Source organism: Pleurodeles waltl, chromosome 12 (genome assembly GCF_031143425.1).
Source record: "Pleurodeles waltl isolate 20211129_DDA chromosome 12, aPleWal1.hap1.20221129, whole genome shotgun sequence".
NCBI classification, from domain to species: Eukaryota; Metazoa; Chordata; class Amphibia; order Caudata; family Salamandridae; genus Pleurodeles; species Pleurodeles waltl.
In genome coordinates this window covers 189,681,540-189,697,797 of record NC_090451.1, presented here as the reverse complement: position 1 = coordinate 189,697,797, position 16,258 = coordinate 189,681,540, and the positions used below count along the sequence as shown (strand labels likewise).

Below are 16,258 nucleotides of genomic sequence, written 5' to 3'. Positions count from 1 at the left end.
AGCCACAAAACTGTACACAAAAATACAGAAACAAGAATTTATCAAAACAATACACAAATGGCAAAACATTTTATTTAATTCACAAATATTTTTTTTTAAACCGTAAATTTTAAAGGGAATGTTGGAGCTTTTCTAAACTAAATTGAGGTTACCCATCATCCATACTATATTCTGTTTGTTGCACCTGCTCTACTCCATATATATATATATATATATAACTTTTTAAAACTGTTAATATTTTATTTTCTGAGCAGTTCCGGAGCAAGCATCACAGACCCCTAGAGGTCCTCGGACCACAGGTTAAGAAACAATAAACTAGGTCATCGAAGCAACAGTGTGATTAAAGGAAGAGACAGACTTACTGACATAGTAGTCTGTGAGAAATGTAATATGACTGATTTTTTTTGTGTACAGTTTTGCGATTTTTTTCCAACTTTGTTAATTGAGCAGTTTGCTTGCATATCCTCTGTAAGCAGGTACCTACATGTTCAAAAAGAGGGCAAGGCAGATAAGACATGCCTGTAAGGCAACGTGTACATTGCAGAGTGATAAGCAGAGACACAGTGGGACATCTCATAGTGAAGGAAGATTGTTTGTTGACATTGTCTTTGGTATTATAAAAGCTAGGACCACCTGACTGGCAGTTCTGTTAAAGAGGGGTACCTTCCTCAACATGAGTGAACATGAAACAGCAAAATCATTTGAACAGAATCAAACTGTGGTGCGTAAATTCAAACATTATATGCGTAAGTAACCAAGGCCTGCATGGGCATCCAAGCCATGGATACAAAGGTATGGTTACGGAGCACAAGAAGACATAAACGCAGAGATGGAGAGGCAAAAGTGAGCAACTACAGTTTGTTATTGTACAGTCTTGCAAAGAGAGTTTATTTCTTATATGTTGGCCACTTCAGCAAAAAGAAACAATAGAAGAGAAAGTAGAACTATGATGCACTATACAAAAAAGCCAGTTAGGGTCATCAGGCACAGTAACGGAAATCAGTGTTTGGCTGATGTCCTGGAGCCAGTGGTTCAGCAAAGCTGGATAGGAGCATGACTCTCTACAGAACCGCTCCACCACTGACAACCTCCTCACCACTGATGCTTCTCACCTCAAATACATTGATGATATTTCTCCTTGGTGATCCCAGAGTTGCAGTCAATGTTACCTAGGATCCTGCACAACCTGATTTAAGGCTGATGTGACACTGAACTAGCAGGCCTCAAAAAATCATAAAAATATTACTAGACCTGCAGGTTCAGTAGCTTGAATAATCTACTCGACCTGACTGTAATGTACTTGACCCGGAAACGGTTCTCAAATTGTGTGATCCCAGGCAAATATTGTATTTTACAGTCGCCTTTTTTTCATTCTCCTATATGAGTGCACCTTCAAATATGTGAGTTCAGCATTTCTGCTGTAAAAAAATCCTCTCTTGTTTGATTAAATACACTAAACGTTTGCTCCATGTATAATAAATCTAGCCCACATATAGGGTACAAATGATCCATGCATAACTTGCCTCTTAGTTTACTATTAGCTTTGCCATTAGGGCAGGAGTGTTTCCTAGTTTATGTTTAAACACTCACTTTTAATAAATATATTACTAAAGCATGATGTGGTAGTGCACTGTCATTTACAGACAGTAAATGTCCAAGAAGTGTCCAAAAACCTTCCCACTAACTTGCAGCTTTACTGATAAAACAATTTAGTGTATTAACAATAATCTGTGAAAATTGGGTTTCAGAAAACATTTAGCATTTGCACATCACCAAGTGTTCTGACTTTTTTCCATTCTATTAAAATATTTTGTTTGTCACACATATGTGATCTTTCACAGCTACTGAAGTATATTTTGAAATGTTTGTAAAGTTGAGTTAGGTATATAAATGTTGAGTGTTAGGAAAAACCTGATACCAAAAGCCTTTCATTTCACATAGGTCAGACAGTTCACCTTACAAAATCCTGGAACTCTGCAGTCACAAGGAAAAGTATTTGCATTGCATGAAGACAAACTGACTTTTGACATCTGTCTCTGAACACAGCAAATGTGAGAAGAATAAGATTTAAAGGCATCTTAATTGCTAATTCAGTTTTTGACTGAACAGAACACCTTCTGTTTGTCCACTTGCCACAAGGGCTGAGTGGAATCTAAAATTAGCTGGACCTCATAAAATAGAACTGCCAATGTGAGTGGTCCAGTAGATTTTTCCAGCACTGCCTAGAGACACCAAATTAATATTTGCAGTCAAGCTACTGCATCATGGTTTCCACCTATTTCACGCAGAAACAACCAGTAAAAATTGTTTTTATGTATTGAAGAGATACATGGTGACCATAATATGCCTAGCCAGCGTTATATAAATCAGAAAGATGATTTGAGTAAATTAAGAATAAGAACTTAACTTCCGTAAGAGTGGCACACGGGCAAGTTAAAAGAGATTATCTGAAGAAGAAACATTTTGTGATAGGCTGCAGGCAAGGAATCCACCACCAATGAAATTAAGGAGTGAGGCAAAAAAAGAAAGAAGTTGGAATGAGAATCAAAAAAAAACCAGTGGTCACAATATTGCAAACACAGAATCGAGAACAGCAACCACCATCTTTGTTATGGCTGTTTAACATTGGGACCGGTAAACTGGTCTGACACGATGCCATTGGATATAGAAATAGGTAGGTAAGATAGTTAGATAGTGAGCTGGAGAATAAAGATTATGGCGGTATGAAGAGGTGTGATGAGAAGTTGAATTTTTAACATTATATTGTAAGCACCCGTTGTCCGTCTTGCGCTAGTCTGCCTGTTGTCTGATGGGGGAGGTAAGAGACATTAATGATCAAGTTAGATTCCTTGACAACAAAGTTTTAGGGTCATCACTTGAATGCGGTGATCTCTGATAGAGCTGCAAAACATCCTTCTTGGCAGGCAGCAAGTCCCTTCTTTCCATTACAGCTTTTTATGAAAAACGTGTGCAAGGAAATCATTTTTTTGTAGTGTGGAAGGACGTGGAGATGTTCCGCAGATGGGAAAAGTGGCCATGAATGTTAAGTAATCCTTTCCCTTAAATCCAGCTAGGCATATCCCACACATGTGATGGACAGTCCGATCGCTTGCCGCTTACATTGCCTTGTTGACAGTCACACTAGAGCTGTTCGTTCTGTGATTTTTCTTTTTTGTGGATGTTTGTTATATCCCATTCTTGATTAATGACAGTAATGTAATTTGTGGTTAGGGCCACTGGAATGCTGCAATTTGGTAACTCATTCTGAGGCACTTGCCATACTAGCCATAAATGTGTCATGTTATCTAATGGTTTCAGCAAAAATAACAAGTGTTTGTGACCCAACTGGATCAAAACTTTAGCGATAAACTGAAATGCCAGCCATCCAACACCGTCTTACCTTTGCAGCTGTGTCAAATTTAGAGGAAGACCAGAAGTGGGACCGTATTGTAGCTGGCAAACGAGTTTTACTGATTAATTTTAAAAAAGGAGTAGTGAGATAGCAGGAAATTGAATTACAATATTTAGGGTGACAAAAACAAGAGCATCAATGTCCATCAGATGTTAACCGATTCTGTTTAATCCTATTTACATTTTACAGCTAGCTCTATTAATAAATAGTTACATTTAAGTAAAATGTTGCACGCCACCATATTTTTCCCCTTTCGCACTAAAATTGACATAGTGTGCTTGATAATTCCAGGGGCCCTAAATAAGGTCCAATGGATCGTGCTGGGAAGATCCTTACTGACATGATGGTCGCCACATATAGGCAGTTTATCATGCTGTCTGCACCATGTTGCTGCTTGGTAAGGTTTCACCGTTCCTGGCAGAGGACATTTATATCCGGCGTGCCCATGATTTGTTGGAAGAATGTCGTTAGTATGCAGAACTGTGATGATTGAAATAGTTGCTTTTCATTGTCATTAACTGAGAAAGTAGAAAAAAAGATTCAGTGCGTTGTGTCAACCTCTCCTCTTCTTCCCCTTTAAACAATATTGTTCTTTTTTAGTTTAATCAGACAGGATATCGGACCAGGAAATTGAATCTCATGTTATAACTGATATCAATGACTCACTTGCTGGTGCCTAGGACAAGCCTCTGCCAGTCTGCCAGGAAGCTGTGAAATCTGCCCTGGCAGGCAGCATGTCTGTTTGTTGTTATCCACTGTAATGTTTCATGATGTAACCCCAGGGATGTAACATCCTCTCTCACGGCTAAATTCAGAACTGATGTCAATGACATTTCCGTCCAAAAAATCAAACTGGTTCTTAAACGTGTGCAAAGCTGAGATATTTAAAATGGAAGTAGAAATTGCAAGCAGACAAGTATACTCCCACAAGAAATAGCCATGGTACCGTCTTGTTTTAATTCACGCCAACCATCCATGATTTATTCTGTAGTGCACTTGACAATGAGGATGGTTTTCTGATCTCATCTCTATTGTCTTGTGTGTTTTTCTTTTTTTTGCAGAGAGGATATGGACCAGGAAGAAAAAGCCAAGTTTGGGGAGCTCTGCAGTGGCGAAAATGGGAAAGGCCGCGAGTGGTTTGCCAGATATGTGAGTGCTCAGGTAAGTGCACAAAGCGGCCTTTGACTCTTGCACTTGCTCTTCAGAGTCTTGGAGGCAGCTGTGGCAGTGGTGAGAATTGGCCACGTGTTTGTCTCAGCTTCTTCGTCTCCATCAGGTCTTAGCTAGAGTGAGCTGCCTGTGTACATCATAGGTAAGTTCATAGACCTCGGCTAAGCTCCTTGACTTCTGAGGGTTCTCTTTAACCTGAAATTAGATCCAGGGTTCAGATTGTGAGCGACATTTATTGATAATAAGTCTGGGTAGAACTCTTGTAATTTGCTTTGTCGAAATTATACAGAATGGCCAAAAGATTGAGCAGCATCATTGTTACGCAAAATGCTGTAACACCACTTTGCGCTAAATGCATCTTTGCATCAAGCTTGGGTGTGAAGACGCATTTTTTTGCTAAAAAGTGCAATATTGCGAGTGGTGCAAACAAAAGCCACTTCCAATCTTGTTCCCATGCTCTTATGGGATTTTTGCCTGAACAAAATCTCAATTAAGCGACGTGCTGTAATAGTGTAATCTCGGCCATTTTGTGTAAGAATTATAACATGAAATTCTGGAAATAGACGAAATTATGCCAGCATGAACAAAATGTCGCCCTTGTCTATTTGATTCGTAACCAGTTAATGAACTGTTTGACTTCACGCAGTTTTGTTAGCAGAAGCAAATCCCCCCCTCCCCCCATAATTTCCTAGGGATACTCCATACTGTTAAAATCTTTCAATTTAGAGAGCCATTCTTGCAAGTAGCAGTCTTTCATGCTCCTGAGGTCAACAAAATGATTGGGAATGAGCTTGAAACAACACATTCTATCTGCTTCTTCTGTCAGTTCATTATGTATGAAGTGTTATGTCAGTCTGTTAATTACGGTGATTCATAGCTTCTCTTGTGAACATGCATGTGGAAAGCAGGGCTCAGAATTTTTGTTTCTCTAAATATTGCTCTTTTTGTTTTGTATTTTGTTTTCGTTTTTTGTCTCTTTTTCTTAAACTAACACCAATTCTAATTGTTTTTCACTTCATTCACCTGGTACTGTATATAGGGCTTCTGCTACAAATGCTATTCACTAAACTTATAGTAAAATAGTAGACATGCATAAAAAAATGAATACAATCTAAAGGAGACACACTTCTAAAAAAAACAAATGAAGTTTAAGAAACATTGTTAACTGTGTGTTGTGGGAAGATGTCATTCAAGACTGTTGTCCTGTGGTGTCCTCTGGCATTGTTGGAAAAATAGCGGACGAGTGTGCGCTGGAGAGGGTGTTGTGGTGTGGCTTGCCAGCGCAGCCGTCACCAGACAATTATATGGTATCACCGGGAGATGGGCTTTGGCTCCACCCACGCGCTAATGCTTGTAATTCGATTTTCTGTTGTCCTTAAATGAAAGCTGAGATTCAAAAAAAGTGTGGCGTAATCTGCCCAGTCTTTCAGGAGTCTAGAGACAGATTGTCTCCGTTAAGCCGATGCTGATCTTCTGGGCCTGTGTGCTGAGTCTAGAGAGAGAAGAACTTAAAAGAGATAGGTTGTGACCTGAACTGAATACTGTCAAGTAGTAAATGTGAGCTTCTTGTATTCCCCACAGCGTTGCAACTCTAAATGCGTCTCAGAGCAAACCTTCTATCGGCTGGTCCAGTCCTTTGCTGTTGTTCTTTTTGAGTAAGTATCAAGGTGTTTGTACCTAGATAGTGTGACAACCTGTGAATGTCTGCTATTGGAATTCAGCTTTTTCCTGCTTTGGGATTGATTGACTGGAATGTGCAAGCCCTGACCACATTGAGAGTTATGAGACCCAGATATCATGGTATTAAAGGATAACTTCATGTGCTTTTTCATGGGAGCAGTATGCCTGCTCTTGCAAATTCTCTGTGGTCTTTTTTTTTTTAAGTACTCTACAGTTTTTTTTTAATGTATTTCTATTTTGAGTAATAGACTGTATTCTTAATCAGTGGTACGTGGTACTGCATTAGTGCAAATTAAAACAAAATTCACAGCTTACATTGTCACTGGGAGACATAAACTTGCAATTTAAGAAGGCAAGAGTGAGACGTACAGATGGTTCAAAAGGCACCGGAAAGAGCAGCGTTTCTGGCCAAAACTAACTAGAATAAGTGTAAAATAGTTGCTTTTCAAACATGTTTTGAATTATAGGACGTTTGGTTGAGTTTACAGAATTGTCAGCACATGGTTCCATAGATGACTAGCAGCACAACTGAAGGAATCATTCAGAGCCAATGATGTTTTGAATTGTTGCCACCTCCAACACAAACAAGTCTTTTCTTCCCAGACTTTGTTTGTCGCTGGAGATTGTTAAAGGTTTGGATCGGTAAGGTGGCTTCTGAAATTGAAGGGCCTTGTAAGTGGGGCAGCCAGTATTACATTTAATCCAGTCTTCATATGGGAGCCAGTGAATGTCTTTCAGAACTGATGATGTTGTAAAATGTCCTCTTCATGAATATGAAACGGACAGTAGCCCTAGGACAGCCTTGATTGGATTCCAAGATGATTGGGGTAGGCCAGTCAGAGCAACACTGCTGCCATTGAGGCGTGATGTATTCAGAGCATAGGCTGCTGCCTTGGGTAGATCATGGGTAAAGAAACATTACATTTTCTTGAATCCACGGAAAAAGAAGTTGGTAGACTTTTTGTTGATATAGGATGCCAGTGTAAAGGTGGTGTTAATTGTTAAACCTATTGAAATCATGGATGAAGATAGTGTGGGAGATAGTCTGAAGATTAAGTTTGGGGAGTAGCAAGGATAGTTGTGGTAGAGCTGGAGTGGGTGTTTGACAGAGAGCAGTAGGAGAGCATATCATGAAATAAGATATTTTGTTTTGGATTCTCAAAATCTTGATGAAGGTCACTCTGGATCAGAATTGTGTTATAGGAGGAAAGCATCTAGAACAACATTCAGGTTGCTAACTGTAAAGTGTAGTCTGAAAGGAGATGTTATGATGAGTATTCTAGGCCAAGATGAGGATTTGAGGCCAAATCAATGAGAATCAAGGACGATGGAGGTTGTGAAGGTGACTTCTTGGTTAATCAGTGGTCTAGCTACATCATATTTAATGTCAACTTTAGTTGTATGCAAAAGGTATCATGGTGACTATGAAGGATATCTTAAGTGCTGAAAATTGTAATTAGAGTCGAAAGAGACAAGGAAACTGATGATAAATTGTGTCTTGTTGTAAATGAAACAGCTGTTCCAGAGACAGACTGTCTTGGTTACTGGCTGTGACTTAGTAAAGTTAAGAATCTGGGATGTTGGGGGTACATTTTAATTTGTGCTGTTGTCAGGTAAGGAGGGGCCATGGAGGAAGCATTTAATATGGATGTGAGTGTTGGTGAGATGTGTGTGGCAAAGAATGGTGAAGAAGTTTGGTGACTACACTAAGCATCGCACAGCAAGAGGATGTGGTTTCTCCTTGAAATTTCTGCTATCATTTCAAACTGAATCAGTCGGTCAACATGATAGTATTGTTGCTTATGTTCCATGAGATATTTAAACACCACATTTCTGTTTACCAGATATGCTCTTGTTCACAACTTCCATTGGAAGGAACAAGATGCCAAGTTTGGGAAGCACATTGTTGGCATTCAGTTCCTGCTTTCATCCTTTTGTCACATCCTTGAGTCGGGCTGCTTGGATGGATAATGTATCACCAGTTTGTTATCTGCCACTCAATTTGCAAAGTTTCTTTATGACTAATATTTGAATGTACATTGAGGGGGTGGTTAACAGTAATGCTAGGAGGATGCTGTGCCCAGAGGGAACATCGTAATAGGGTTGACATTTTTTTCTCTTATACGCCCATAGGGCATTCTTGGCTAGTTTACTTAGATTATGGTGAGAATGACTTGTACGTTTGTCAGTAAAGCCTTGTACATGAAATAGAAATATATTATGGATCTGTGTCTTTATACAGTTAGTGTAGAGTTGACTTAACGCATTGTCTTTTTTCTCCATGTGATGCTTCAAGGACTGTGTAGTTTGTAAAAGAATAAGTGATGGGGCCTAAAGTTTTGCTCAGAAGCCTGGCGCCTGCACAATTGTATATTGGGAAGCTGAATACCAAGACTGTTCACTCTTTATTCTACTTGATACCTCTTTAATCCATCATCAGACACTCCCTACCCATTTAACTCTTGCAAGTTCTGTTAACACATTTTTCCATCTTTCTCTTCCTCCTTCTTTCCCCCTTTTGGTTTTTTCACTCTCTTGCTCTGAATCAAAGTCAAATGAGAAAAACGGTGCCAGTCTCCAACTGCAATGACCAGCTCTAATTAAGCACTGGTTGAAGTATGTGAGAAATGAAGGGCCTTGATTTATGGTTTGGTGGGTGGAGTGGCAAAGGTCTTTGAGCCTAATTATGCCTTTGGCGGACCGTTTTCACCATCCGCCAAAGTCCCACGGTCAGGTTGCCTCCAGTGCGGCCACCTTCCCTCGGGCCCCATTAAGAGTTCCCCGCTGGGTCAGTGAGCGGAAACAATGTTTCCGCCTGCTGGCCCAGTGGGGATCGGTCTACAACATTGACGCAAGCTCATAATAGAGCCGGCGGCAATGCTGTAGTGCATAGGGCGCACCAGCACCCGTCACAATCGCGACGGGCTGGACAGGGGGGGCACCTGCACTGCCCATGCTAAATGCATGGGCAGTGCAGGGGCCCCCTGGGGCACCCTCTCTCCGTCAGCCTTTACGTGGTGGTCTTATCGCCATGTAAAAGCTGGCAGGGAGGGGGGTTGTAATCCCCAGGGCGCTGCTTGCAGCACTGCCCTGGCAGATTAGGACCCCTGTGGAGGAGAACTGGGGGTCCCACGGTCATAATGTGGTGGTCAGACCGCCTCCAAAGCGGTCGGACCACTGATTTGGCAGTGGCCAGACCGCCACTGTGACCGCCAGTGTCGTAATCAGGCCCTTTATTCTGCCACCCTTCTTTTACTCCGCCTGCAAAATTGAAAGATATCTGAGGACCTCTGGGACATCTCTATGCATTGCAGGGAACAGCCGTTCTCATGGTTTCTGTCATTGTTGGAAAGGTTGGAGTAATGGCTCCATCAGACATGATGGCTGGCCTAAACATTTTTCCATGTTTGTTTTTGAAAACTTATGGCTCCCACACCACTTAAGTTTTTTCCCATGGTGTGGGGATCATTATGATTTGTTCATGCCCTTCACTGCAAGGTAATTGACAGGAGAATAAACACCTAACTCTGTCCACCCTAAATACCCTTGCTGTCCGAAAGCCCCCTCCTCCTTTGGCTCATAGGACGGAGTTTTACACCGACAGAGTACATTTTAGTCCATAGGTATAATTCCTAGTGGTTTGCCTGTTTGAAAATCAGGCACATGGACGGAGAGTTTGAGGTGGAGGGTACTCTGTTGCTGTGAGAAATGACTGAACATTTTAAAACATGAGCTTGGTGTATAAAGTGAACACACTGTGTTGGTGAATAGTGTGGGCTGAAAAAGTGATGACAGGTATGAAAAAAGAGAAACTAGTGCATTGAGCCATATACTGTATAGTTGATTATATAGAGTATACAAAAAACGATTTAGGACTTCATAGGAATGTTGCTTTACACGGGAGAAATCAAAAGCTGTCTTTTTACTGCCGCAGAGGGTGTTGACAGCATTTTACCCTCAAGTGAATGGACGGGTCAGCATCAAGAGAGAGCATTTGGAAGAATGCTGTGGATTATCAATTTCATTGCCAATAAAGTGATGAAAGGGTGGGGCCGACTGGTGGCTCTAATCCATAGGGAAAACATTGCAGGTAGCTGAAAATGTGTCCTCAAGTATCCGGAGAAATCACAATGGATGTCTGCAAGAAGATGCCTAATCACATAAACCTGAGAGGGATCCTGGTTGCCAGTGAAAACTAGAGAAGACAAAAATGGAATTGACCAAGGCAATAGATGTTGCATAAAGCAGGGCAATTACTGTAGCTAGTGGGTGACTAAATCTTGCCTATGAATTGGGTGGAGACAGGTCACTCAGTGCAAAAATGAGCTCCATTTGCCTTAGAAGGGCCCACAGGAAAACAGGAATTCAGGAAAGTGTATGCCACATGGATCTAATCGAAGCGAGGCGAACGTGATGGGCAAACTAGACCAGGAATGTATGAGTCACACAGGAAAAGGGGCAGCAGATGCCTCCTATCTTGAAATGGTGCTGTCAAGAATCCACTGACCGCAAAGCTTTTTGGCCCCATGAATGCTGCCCTGGGTTTTTGATGTCTTGGATCAGGGGCTGCCAAGGGGGAAGAAGCACGGAAGGCTCTGAGCTTCTAATACCAAGTGTGGAGACTCCATCATTGTTCGACCAGGGTCCATACAATACTGGAAAACAAAACCTGACATATGGAGATCTAGCTTTAGTATGCAGTCCTTTATTTGTTAATTATTGACACGCCTACTAAAGTGATACAATTAAAGAGGGTTGGTCCTGAGGAAATCCCATAGCACCCACTTGAAGGCTACCAATAGGGCTATCAATATGTTGACTTACCTTATAAGGGTTGAATCAACCCTCTGATTATTTTTTTTTAACTATACCCACTGGGAACATCAATACAATTTCTAAGTCCACTAGGAGGTAGTATTAACAATTCCCAACTTCACTCCATTCATACATTATCCCCACACCAGATCATTGAGTCCCCTTGGCCCAAAGGAGTAGACCTCCAGTTTTCCATCCCTAGGAGCTCCTCTGGTTGCACAGGATAGAAGCACACATTGGTCGTCGCTTCCATCAATGTGAGGAAGGGGCCTATGATGAAGTATGCCACCTCTGGATGGGTGTGTGTGTTGAGTGTCTGTCTTTTAACAATCAGACTTTCTTCAGTAAAATTCCCCATGAGATTTAGCTATTATGCTTCCACCTGGGCATCACATGTTTTTGAAACATCAGAAAATGTTACTCTCCTCACTTCCAAATTACTGAGCACCTGCCCAACAAAATTTTGAATAAACATGCTTGTCGAAGCACAACTGAACAAAACAATGTTTTTTTGCCTTCTGTCTCATTTTATTTATCAACACTAACAGCAGTTTCCACACATCTTTGTTAAAAAAAGAAACAATGCTACTGACCTGTTATAGGACAGATAATACTTTAATTAAATGTAGGTTCTTTTAATGTATACTTTGGAGAATTGCTATGTCCTGTCAAAACCAGCAGCGAGCATTATGCATCTTCAAAGTCTCTGGCCCTCATTACAACTTTGCCGGGCGGCGGAGGCCGCCCGCCAAAGTTGCGCCGCAGGAATACCGCACCGCGGTCTGAAGACCGCGGCCGGCATTCTGAGTTTCCCGCTGGGCGGGCGGGCGGCCGCCTTAAGGCCGCCCGCCAGCCCAGCGGGAAACAACCTTCCCACGAGGACGCCGGCTCGGAATCGAGCCGGCGGAGTGGGAAGGTGCGACGGGTGCAGTGGCACCCGTCGCGTATTTCACTGTCTGCAATGCAGACAGTGAAATACAAAGTGGGGCCCTCTTATGGGGGCCCCTGCAGTGCCCATGCCATTGGCATGGGCACTGCAGGGGCCCCCAGGGGCCCCCGCGACACCCCCTACCGCCATCCTGTTCCTGGCGGGCGAACCGCCAGGAACAGGATGGCGGTAGGGGGTGTCAGAATCCCCTCGGCGGCGCAGCGAGCTGCGCCGCCTTGGAGGATTCAAAGGGGCAGCGGGAAACTGGCGGGAGACCGCCAGTTTCCCCTTTCTGACCGCGGCCAAACCGCCGCGGTCAGAATGCCCTGCGGGGCACCGCCGGCCTGTCGGCGGTGCCTCCGCGTCCAGCGGCCCTGGCGGTCGTAATGAGGGCCTCTGTGTCTTAAAAAACTAATTTGAAAAAGTAGAGACGCTACACCTATTGCCCCGCATTAGAATTCCATCAATCTTACCCTCATGCGTAAAACCTGATATTAAATGCAAATACTCTCCAATGCTCTTAAATGGAAATTATCAGGAAAGCAATTAAACCTAAAAGGATTGCAGGCTTCAAAGAAATAAGACTGAATCCCCTACTTAACACCCCAGACCACTGGGGTCTGTGTTGACAAACTTAACTTCCAGTAGACGGTGTACTGTTGACACCACTGACCTACAGACACTAATAGTCAGAGACGTACAGGCTGGTTAACAAGCTTGCCAGTCTGTGATGGTCTGTCCATGGAATCCAAAACCCTCTCCATGCACTAATTTACCCATGCACCAAGTAGTGGCACCAACATGGGGAAATGGGGCCTGAAATAGTAAGTAAAACACTTTTTTGCCTGGATTAGTGAAAATCCCCCCACCATGCCTGAGTGCGCTGCATTACTTTTACAGAGAGGGTTGCAGTATTCACAATGCATAGCTGTAGTTAGTCGTATGTCATGTGTGACACCTTCAGCCACTCTCGTCTCTTTTATCCCTCTGCAAATAAAATTCAGGGGCCTGTAGATTTGTTTTTAAGATGGTGCATGTAAGAGTGAGAAAATCTCATGTCAACCGGAGTTTTGCTTGAGATGCCATCCCTGGCTGAAGGTCAGACAGATTACATGGGTTCACTTCTCCGCTCTGATGATACCATCAGCTATGTATCATTTGACTGCTTTCGTGTACTATATGCCATAAGGACCCTTTCTAAACATGTCAGCCACATCCCCATGTGAAATCAAGGGGAAAGAAGACTTGTTGCAGAAGCTGAAACTATGCATCGCTTGCTCAGTGTGGGCCTGTCAAACACAAAAGGGGTTATTTTGAGTTAGGTGGTGCAGCTGTCAAAATGCTGAGGTTGGGGGGGGGCTGACTTCTCCATGCTTGCCCCTCCTCCCAGCCTTGTTTAAGATCCCTGATGTTCTGGTGGGGCACTTTTGGCAAAAACGAAAGGCTGGGTGGTTTACCTTGTCATCAGGGCCCGCCAGGGCAATTTCCTTTTTCAGCATAACAACCATGCAAACCCAGCGGTGGTGGATGGGCCGACAGCTAAGCCGCATGAGACCCCGCCGCCAGTAAATAAGTGGATCCACCACTCTAAATGAAGCCGGTTAACAGAGAGTGATGGTGACCGGAACATCCTTGTACGCCGGGTGTCCAGTTCCATCACACTCTAAGTGACATCCAAAGCCCGTAACCTTGTTAGCACTTTTTCTTTGAGAAAATTCGGGGTCTGTAAGGAGCTATTGGATGGATTGAATTTCACAACTAAGCCGGTCCAACAAATAATACATTCAGTAAGTGTGAAGCACATTAGACTCCACAAGAAAGGAAGAGAACACTTTAGCTTCAAACCATGAAGATTTATCAAGAGTTTATAGTTTACAGAAGGCAAAAAACAGATTAGTGTTGATTAATAATCAAAACCTGAATGCATCAAATAATATGAAGTTCAAACTGAGGGCCTGATTTAGAGTTTGCCGGACAGGTTACTCTGTCACAAACGGGACGGATATCCCATCAGCCGTATCAAGTTTTCCATAGGACATAATGGCATTGTAATACTGCGGACGGGATAACCGTCACGTTTGTGACAGAGTAACCCCTCCGCCAGCCTCCAAATTAGGCCCTTCGTCTTAGTGGTATGACTCGGAAAACAAACAACCTGGGGCTGCCTCTAAAGGGAAGCACAAATAAAACTCAGTCTCTCCCTGAGAGAGTACTCTAAATCTATTGCTCCGCTGCATGTCGCATGGAACACTCTCTGAACTTCAATCAGCACTAACCTAAAACACACAGTTCTAATATTTCACACACCTACACACTATCCTCATTAGACTATCCAATCAGGTAAAAGCAACATTAAAGAATTATATGCTTGTTGGGTTCACAGGACATCCCACAATACATTGTTCTTTCAGCGTCCTTCAAACTCACACCATCTGTACAGATATGTGTACTAGACTGAACACTGCAGGTGTCTTCTTGAAGGTGTCAGCCATTAAAGCATTCCCTGATTACCACAAAAAAACATTTCTTCACATGCAAAAGAAGGAAAGAGAAAATACAGCCCATATAGAAATAAAATGTTCATGTGTCACACACATATGTTTTAAGGCATGAGCAAAGAGGGCTCTGGCCCAGGGCCCAAGCCTTTCTGAGAGGGGGGGGGGGGCATGATAGAGCCAGTTCTGTTCTGCAGAGAGTCTTGTCCTGACCTTCAGTAATTTTTAAACTGATGGTTTTAAATAGGCTCCTCTTCAATTTATTTTAATGTGAGTGATGTGTGAGAGTCTATTACAGACATTGGTCTGGGGAATGAATTTTCGTTTCATGCAAAATCCATAAAAAAGGTTTTTTAGATCAAAACTGGACCTCACATATGATAAATGGGAGGGTGTCAGAGAGATTATTTGCAGTAATATTAGTGAGCTGATGCTGCGATACAATGTAGAAAACACACCTCACTAACCTTGAATATTAAATGCAACAACTTTAAAATTTGGACTAGTGGGCGTGTGACCTGTGAGTGACCTGCCTAAAGGCATGAAACCTGAAATTGAATCATAAATTCAGATCTTTTCCCAACAGGGATCCCCCAAAATAGTTTTAGCCCAAGGTCCCCAAAATCCTTAAGATGTCCGTGGTGTCACAAAGCAAAGATGGGAAACAGAGTAGCCATTTTAAATTTCAGGCCTACATTAACTGTAATCAACGTAAATGTTTTCTCTCTACAAACAGCATGTCTGTGCGTAATGTAATGTAGTAACGAGAACATTTTAATTTATGAAAAACTTTTCCAACCTTACGCACTTTTAGCGATAGGGCCTCTACAAATACCGTTCAACAAAAGACAGCTGAGATGGACCCCTTTATAACAGATTGGCTTAGTTCTGCGATCCGCCAAGTTGTCTGTTGTAGTTCTTTTTTCTGTCGGCGTTGAAGACATGTACAGTTTTATGCTATACAAACAAGTGAATAAATAAGGCTATGAAATCCATAAATCGTTGAGCGCCTGCTTGCTGTTTTCTCACTGTCCGTCTTCTATTTCTTTCTGTCGCAGGTGCCACCAGATGGATGACTTTGGACCTGCCAAGAATCTCATGACCATGTGCTTTACATATTATTACCTAGGTAAGCACTGTAGTCTAGAGCTGTTTTGTCACAGCCTAAAGTAAATGGAGTAAAAACCACGTAAACCCCTCGAGGCTGCTCTGTAGAATAGCTTAACTGCATCCGGATCTGTGCTTGGGTTTGTAGCAGAGCGCCATCTGGTGGCTGGAATACGGACTCACAAGACTGTGTCTGTGTAGTCTTCAGCGTGCCCTTACATTGAATATAATTGTAAGGCCTTTTGATGCATCTTGTCGGTATTGCGAGACCATCGTAGGCCGCCTTCTCCTCCGTTGCAATGTGCATAATTTGTAGTCTGTTGGAGTCATAAATTGAATTCGCCGATTATTATTCAGTCTAAAAGATTAAATCTATGTGCACTTTAAAAGAATCACGATAAACCATAGAAAATACAATACTCACTGCTAGGTCCCAGCTCTTTCTCACGCCTAATTTTGTGAGTAACCTGCCAGCTAGCGGTGGGACCCGGAACTGCTTCTTGATTTTCACAGCTTTATGCACCAGTACCTCACTCGCCCTTCACGTATGCGCGCTCTTACCAGATCCCCCTTTTCCCTTCGAACAGAATAAGTTGTAAACTGCTTCTAGTTTGTTCAGCGGCGGGTGACACAGAATACAAGTGGGGAGTG

General features: G+C 42.5%; 1 protein-coding gene across 4 annotated transcripts in view; it reads left to right on the top strand.

The window, feature by feature from the left end:
• Positions 1–16,258, top strand: part of KIAA0513 (KIAA0513 ortholog) — a 342,714-nt gene that overhangs the window by 259,031 nt on the left and 67,425 nt on the right. For all 4 annotated transcript variants that reach the window (XM_069218112.1, XM_069218115.1, XM_069218113.1 and 1 more), the window contains exons 4-6: positions 4,474–4,573; positions 6,164–6,237; positions 15,559–15,629. In XM_069218112.1, the coding sequence (XP_069074213.1) occupies positions 4,474–4,573; positions 6,164–6,237; positions 15,559–15,629 (245 nt within the window). The remainder of the gene's footprint in view (positions 1–4,473; positions 4,574–6,163; positions 6,238–15,558; positions 15,630–16,258) is intronic.